This window comes from Juglans regia, chromosome 7 (genome assembly GCF_001411555.2).
Source record: "Juglans regia cultivar Chandler chromosome 7, Walnut 2.0, whole genome shotgun sequence".
Classification (NCBI taxonomy): domain Eukaryota; kingdom Viridiplantae; phylum Streptophyta; class Magnoliopsida; order Fagales; family Juglandaceae; genus Juglans; species Juglans regia.
Window position 1 is genome coordinate 44623175 of NC_049907.1, and position 8125 is coordinate 44631299.

The window sequence follows — 8125 nt, forward strand, 5'->3', positions numbered from 1 at the left end:
CCTTTTTTATCCTCCTTTTTTTTTTTTTTTGTGTCAAACGCAATGGATAATCTTCTTGTTAATATTATGCGTTGTTATTATGATAAAGCAAAAATTTCTTCAACCATGGTGCTTTAGGTTGTGTTTGGATGTTGAAATGAATTGAGTTGAGTTGAATTGAGATGATAAAATATTGTTAGAATATTATTTTTTAATATTATTATTATTTTGAGATTTGAAAAAATTAAATTGTTTATTATATTTTATATTGAGATTTAAAAAAATTATAATGATGAGTTGATAATATTGGAGAAACCAAAAAAAGCCTTAAATTCCTTTTTAAAATACATTTGGAAAATTAGTGTCAGAACTGAACTACCCCAAAAAAAAGAAAAAGAAAAGGAAAGAAAATATTTTTTTTTTGTGGGTTGATCCTTTCAGTGGCGAGCCGAAATGAGCAGAAAATTTTTAATGAACCCAAATGAGTTTTGACGGACCAAAAAGTGGAATGTGTAGGCATATATACATATGTCTGCGAGCCTCCACAAATGTGCTATGCATATTGGCTTTTTATTCGGCATTTTAAGCCTCCGCGAAATTTCCTCGTTTTGAGTAGGAAAGTTTAGATACAGATTACATTCCACCGAGATGATGCACTGATGATGGTTACGTAAATTTAACTAAATTTGAATCTGAAGAGAGTGTGATTTAGGTGTTTTTCTAGGATTTAGAGAATATTGAACTCAAATCAATTAATTTAATTATTATAATTTTTTTTTAATTTTTTTCAAAATAAAATAAATATTTTAATAGTTTAAAATTTTAAAATTTTAAAATAAAAATTTTAAAAATTAATATTTAATAATATTTTATTTTATTTAAACTTTAATCTCAATTCACTATTTTAAAGCTCTTGACAAGAGTTTCTGTTAATCTTCAAATTCCATTTAAAAGATATAAAATTATAAAATTCACCCTTTTATTTTTTATGGCCCGTGGTTACGTCGATGGAACTTGATATTTAGGTTCGTTTAGTTACATTTAAATAAATGAAAATTGAATAATATTTTTATTCTAAGATTTAAAAAAGTGAACTATTAATTATATTTTATATAAAAATTATAAAAAATATATAATGACGAGATGATAGATATAAAATAAGATAGTCTGTTTACTTTGAAATAGTTTGCTTATACAAATTAGGTTTATTTTTTCGGCTGCCATTTCTCTTCTTTTAAATTGTTCTTAGTGCATTTTTATTGGATTCCTCCTAATTTATTAGAATTTGAGAAAAAGATTAGGGAATGTTTTCAAAACATCTCTCCATCCGAATTTCTATTTTTTTAAAAAAATTTAGTGAATGAATAGTAGTTCTTCATATTGGAGAATTACTATTTATCATCTAAATTATTTTTATTAATATTTTATTCATTTCAATTAAATTAATTATTTTTTTAATCATCTTCAATTTCTCTCATATTCATATTTGTTAAAGTTTTAAATAATATTTTTAAAAATAATTTAAATTTTTATTTAAAATATTCACTAGAATAATAGTTCAAAACATAAGAAAAAATATTTAATACTTAAATTTGTAAATAAAAGTAAGAGAAAAAAGTAATAAAGAGAGAATAAAAAAATATTATTTTAATAGAATAAAGAATGAGATGTAGAAGATTTTTAAAAGATGGGTAAAGTTTTAAATTTTTTTTTAAAAAATATACCTTTTAACTAAATTATGAGAAATTTTTTGAAAAACCAGAGAATACCAAATCTAAATTTTGGTTTGAATTTTAAATTATGGCTATAGCACTGTAGAAGTGCTTCGGAACAACCCAACTATTTATAGGAGATAAACAGTCTGCTAATAACCATCAGACACGTAAGAAAGTAGGGATATTGTACAACACACAAACACACAGTTGATTAAAATTGAAAAGAGAAAAACAAGTTTCCACCATCTACCCTCGAACCTGTAACCCTCTGGGCCCTCCCCACAGAAACCCCTTCCCTTTCCCCACTTCATAGCTCCGTGAATGACGGCATAGAAATGTTTGGTTGCTGAGCAAAATGAGAAATGTGAATTGCGTTCTTCTGAGTATTCAATACACACAGTGGTCATTGACTTTTGGAAGCTTATAGTCTTTGCTTGATTTTGGGTGCTAAGAAAAAGAGTAACAGAATAATGTTTGTAAAGTGCTTTGTTTGCTCATCACATAAACAATGAAAATCCTCCAAGAGTGTAATTTTGATCGTCTCCCATTTCGTTTCGTATTTCTCAGCTACCAAATAGAAAATAAATATTTAAATATTTTCATTTACAGTGGATCACTGTTGAAAGAGAAAATCTAATTCCTATATTTCTTTTCAGCTATTTCTATGTAGATTTGGACTTTCATATGAGAAAAAGGCTTGCTTTTTGAAGCATAGTGCTTTGAAGCATGCATAAATCTTGTTGAGACTGAGGTGATATTTTAATCCATTGTTCACATTTGGGCAAAGAACAGTGAATGCCTATGGAGTCAAGAGGAGAAACTGGGGTGAATGTTTTAAAAATTTAAGATTTAGCTTGCAATTTGCCTATTGTTTAGCTTATCAGAAAAACAGGATCTCACTTTGGTTTGGATGAGGAAGAGGACAGGAGAGGGCTGTGAGTTTTTTTTTTTCACAGGGGTCAGCTCAGATCCATGGTGTTTGGGGGAGCCTGTTTCCAGATCCTACACCCTAACTTGGTGGTGAGGCAATTGGTAGTAATTGTTGGTGGTAATTGTGGGGGGGGGGGGGCGAGTTGCTATCGGGGATGAGTCTCTGTCGAGATCTCAGTTACGGGTTGGGATGGAGTGGAAGACGAATACTGTGATAGAGGCACAAGAGGGTTGGGCTGTGATGAGTTGATCAGGTGTAGGCAACTCTACAATATGAAAAATAGAAGGCTAATGTGGAGGCCTATTATTGGAGGATTGTTTATTGAGTAATAACAGTCGGATTGGCTTTCAGGTTTTCTCATAGCCTTGACTTTTGCCTAGCTGAATTCACATTAGATTAGCTATCTTAAAGTCAAAATAATAATATAAAATTTTATAAAAAAAATTTGTAATATTTTGTAAATACACTTCATATATTAATTAACAATTTAATTTTTACTTAAAATAAAGTAGAAAATAGAATTATATATTAATTAATATGTTAATTTTAATTTCATAATTTAATTATTATTAATGAAATAAAATAATGTAGAAGATAACGGACTATTTATCAAAATTGAAATCAATAATATAGACTTTAAAATAATTAGATAATATAATGGTATTTGGAAATGATTAAAATATTATTTTGGTGAGTTAATCGTGTCTAGCCAAAGATGATTAGAGAGCTTAATTTACTGTAGTGCATATGTTGAGTTTTAGTGGTTTGGTTACTCCAATATAGAGAATTTTTCGCATGCCTAGTCAAAATATGATGCATTAGCATTTAGCTATTCCAATATCAATATTGTACTAGTAATTTTCGTTCAAGGGAGTGTACAATGTTGTTGGCTCTCAACTGTAGAAAATGTTTAGGATTTATACTAATTTTAAAAAATATATTTTAAAATGTTAAAAAATTGTGAATTAAAAAAATATATTAAATTTAACCTAACGATCAGATTGAACGGACTACTCTCTACCAACTCTTAAAATCAATTGCCAACTTGAGAATCTGAGATCACAAAAATTTATAGAAAACGGTGTTTCTCTTTTACTGTTTATATTTGGACTTTTGGCCCATCAACATTGCCGGAAAATATTTATTTATTTATTTATGTCCAAAACACTCCTTCAAAGGTTTCGAGCAATTTGGAAGTGATGATTTAGAATTGAACGAAAGTGAGAGACGAAATTAAAGAACTACTTCTAGAAATTTAAAATTGAAAAGAAGACGTCTTTGAAGAGGAATAAAGGAAGCAGTCCTTTTTAGTAGAGTTGTGAGCAACACTCTTTTAATTAACCAAACGCAATGCTTTACTTTTATTTTGTCTCCTTTGAGAGGGTTGTGTTATATATCATATTTTTATTTTATTCTCATCACGATATATTGTATATAAATTCTTAGGTCCATTTTTCTTTATATTTTATTTTTATTTTTAAATAAGAATATTAAAAATTAGTAAATAACGTAAAATCAAGTCATCTTTGAAATTATAATTTAATAAATATCACATTAAATTAAATAAGATAAGATAGAGGGATAAGTAAATTAGTAGGTGTCGTTCCACATTTGTCAAAGATATACAAAGTCCTTTAAAGTTTGCTTTTAATAATGTTGATAATGGTATTCGATATCAAATTTGTAGGCTGTGGATAAGATTGAATGGCCAGGTCTACCTAATGACTCATGTTCGTGACAAGTTCCATCCAACGCCATCTATCTCTACCTAAACCTTCTTCAAGTAGTCTTCCGGCACGTGTGTCTATTTGTTTATCAGTATATAATATAATTTTCATCACTTAAAAATTACAATTAAATTTTGCATAAATTTTTAAGTAATCTTATTTTTCCTCTTAGATTTTCATCACCTTCAATCGCATCGGTTGATATACATAACTGTCAATTTAATATAAGTCTCTAAACATTGATGAAGTGGTATTTTTTCTTTATCACATGACGTTATATCAGTGAAAGTTGAAACCTCTTAAAGTAAAAGCACATTTTTTTTTAATGGTATGATCGCATCTTTGTGGTAAGATATTAATGTCTTGTTTGTTTTTGTAGATGATATGAGATGAATTGAATTAAAATTAAATTTAAAAAATTAAATAAAATATTATTAGAATATATATTTTTTAATATTATTTTTATTTTAAAATTAAAAAAAATTGAATTATTTATTTTATTTTATATTAAAATTTAAAAAAATTATAATAATTAGATAATATAAAATAAGATGAATTGATAAGCTTCCTCAAAACAAACAAGCCTAAAAGTAGCATGCATATGTGTACTCCAAAACTAACTTAATACTTACTAGTCATTAATTCCTATATGGGGCCACATCCTTTAGCGAAGTTAGTCACTTACCCAATTTTATGTATGAAAAATATTTTAAGATGTGGTATACGAGATCAAAATTTATTCTTTAAGAATGAGTCCGAAAGTCCTATTTTGGAGAGGTTCTCCATAAAAATTAAAAAAAAAAAAAAACGTACGGAAATGATATTACTCTTAAAATTGTGACCAATCCTCCGTTTCAACAGTAAACTCTACAAAGCTATAAGCTTTACAGCTAGCAAGATGAAATCCACCGCTAGAAATCGAATCGACACCAATTAAGAGCGTAAAGAAGAAGAAGAAGAAAGAAGGATCAAATGTTTATCTTTGAACGGTCATGAGAAGGGCTGCGTATAAAATTGGAAACATATGTTTCTCTTATTTTCTTTGTAGGAACTGAAAAGAACACTAATTTGATTTATTCATCTGGTTGTTTAATAATTTCTGAGAAGAAAAACTTGTCATTTCAAATCAGACATGAACCTTGGAAAGAGGGCAAACCAATCTCATGTTGGAGAAATAGCCAATACGAACCTACCAACCTACCAACCTAATCTATGCCTCCAAACGGATCACGTGTACTTGCTATTATATTTAGAACAATCTTTTAGACAAAATAAAAACAATATAAAAATTGACAAAATGATGCTCACAGAATTAATGCAGATTGCAGATAGGGGTATAGATGGGGGGAGAGTGGGGACACATAAATGAATAGATGATGATGGATTCAACGCCATAATGCTTATCTACTACAATCAACCGCAATGGGCAACGTCAAGGAATCCAAACCATAAGAGAAGATAATGTCGAATCTTAGGATAAGGCAGACAATGAAACAAAGCTATTTACAAATTTGCCATTCAATGGGCTACCTTGATGATATTCCAACTTCCAAGTTCATTGATTTTGCATGCTCCGGTTGTCGTCATTCGACACTTGTTCCACCGGATCACTATCATGGAGCATACGATCACTACACACGTGCCCCTACTTCACCTCAAAATTATGGAATTTCCAAGCACCAGGTGTCGTAGCACCAAATTTCCTAAAAGTTATACCGTATCTAATCCACGTTGTGTTCATACATACGCGCGCTTCGATCTATATATATCATTATGGTATGGCACCCAAAGAAGCGTCCCAACTCTCAAGCTCATGCGTGCAAGATATAAAGCGTTGGCTTATCTTTTGAAAGTTGAAACCATCATCGTATATAAGCATCTTTCAAAGCTCCATTGCCATCGATGGGTGAAGGTCGAAAACAACTACTTAAAGGTTCAAACACGCCGCCATACAATCACGAGCAAGCCAAAGATAAAGATTATCGGTGGGTGATCATGGAAGGACATGATAATGATGATGATAATGATAATAATAATTATGGCGGATCATCTGCATCTAATTCCCTTGAAGACTCCGTAGTTTCTCTTGGATCAATATCATCCTCAGACATGGTGGATGATGCATCTTCAACATCAAATTCATGTTCTTCATCCTCACATTCAAGTGTTAGTGGACCTTTGTATGAATTGTCAGAGCTCATGGCCCAACTACCCATCAAGTAAGTATAGCTTCAACAACTCCACTCCAGCAAAAGTTCTGAGGAGGGATATAAGCTTTTGGAACTAGAAACTCTTTTCTTTATTGGCATGAATTGTTGCCCACCAAGATTTTCAACCATATCGGGGTTTATCTCAGTAGGAGTTATAATTTTGAGTCTTATCACCTTGATTTTGGTACTGATCATCGTATCTGGTCTTGGATTTTGTAATAAAAAAATTGTTATAATGTTACCAAGGTAGACTTCCTTGGGTAGCAGCCTTTCCAGAAACTAAAACTATATATGCACGTACAATTTCTGAAAGGCTGAAAAGCACGTACCAAAGCTGCTTCTTGCTAAATATTCGAGCTCTAGAGCTAATAGAAGTTGTAATATATATTTATATATGCATGCGCAGGAGATCAGGACTTTCCAAGTACTTTGAAGGCAAGTCTCAGTCTTTTACATCTCTTTCGAGCGTGATGAGAATAGAAGACCTTGCCAAGAAGGAAACTCCCTGTAGAAGAAAAATAAAAGCATGTAAGAGCTATGGAGGTGGCTTGGATAACCACAAACAATACACCCTGCCGAAGGCAACCATTTCTAAGAAGGCATCTAGAGGTTCATTGTCATCTTCGTCTTTTTCAGGCAGGAGAGGAAGTTTCTTGGGTATTAGTAGGCCCCCTCCAATCCCCGCCCAGAAGATCAACTTTTGATCTATATAAATACCATGATCATCTGGTGAACAAGCATTTTTTTCTTTTCAAGTGGAGGTTTTTTTAGGCTAAGGAGCGATGTATTCAGGGAAAGAAAAACTCATGTTGTACAAAAAAATAATGATTTTTTTTTTCTTGCGGCTTATTTCTTGTAGTCTCCCAACATCCAGATTAAAAATTCGATTGTTTATATGAATCCACTTTAGCACTCGGGAAAAAAAGAAAACTACTTCTAAGTTCTAACAAGAACCTAACTAGGACTGATCAGCTTGGACAAGTTCATCTGTTTTTGTCCAAAACTGTCACAATGACTCCATCTTATACGATTCTCTGAAAGAATTTATTCAGTTCTTTTCTCTGCTAGCTAGGATCTTCGAATGACTAATCTTTCCCAATCATGTGGGGTTTACAAGACTGCCTTTCGGTCCCAAAAAGCAGAAGCTAGCTGGGCTAAACTCATTTTTCACACGATAAGAAATGTTCCTTATACTACGATTCCAAAACTTTTTCAAATGACTAAACAGTTCGTCGGTGTTACTATGGCGTCCTCTCAATTCACACATCCCAAAGAGAATAATCTTCGGCTGGAAAAGGGTGGCCTTTTTTAGTATGCTTAAGCAAATTAACCCCTGAACATGGTAGTTGACTCAATATGTCTTGCTTTTCGATCGGTGACCTATAAATATTATAATTCAATAATCTCGGCCAGATATAACAAAACAGTACTACTGGGCCTTTACTTTGGTGGGAAGCGCACCAATGGTCAAACTACGAAGAGCAAGCTCTGTATCTAGTACAAATTTTGTACATGATTAATAATTAGAGTATCATAATTAAATAATTTCTCCACGAAAATATA

The 8125-nt window shown here is 31.2% G+C and overlaps 1 protein-coding gene across 1 annotated transcript; it reads left to right on the top strand.

Annotated features, from left to right (window-relative positions):
• Positions 1–6113: 6113 nt before the first annotated feature.
• Positions 6114–7462, top strand: LOC108981955. The gene is made up of 2 exons (XM_018953217.2): positions 6114–6571; positions 6969–7462. The coding sequence occupies exons 1-2, from the start codon at positions 6255–6257 to the stop codon at positions 7264–7266; spliced, it is 615 nt and encodes a 204-aa protein (XP_018808762.2). The 5' UTR covers positions 6114–6254; the 3' UTR covers positions 7267–7462.
• Positions 7463–8125: the final 663 nt, after the last annotated feature.

Coding starts and splice junctions, on each gene's coding strand:
- LOC108981955 (XM_018953217.2), top strand. CDS start 6,255: ATGGGTGAAGGTCGAAAACAACTACTTAAAGGTTCAAACACGCCGCCA. Junction 6,572..6,968: donor ATGGCCCAACTACCCATCAA/GTAAGTATAGCT, acceptor ATGCATGCGCAG/GAGATCAGGACTTTCCAAGT.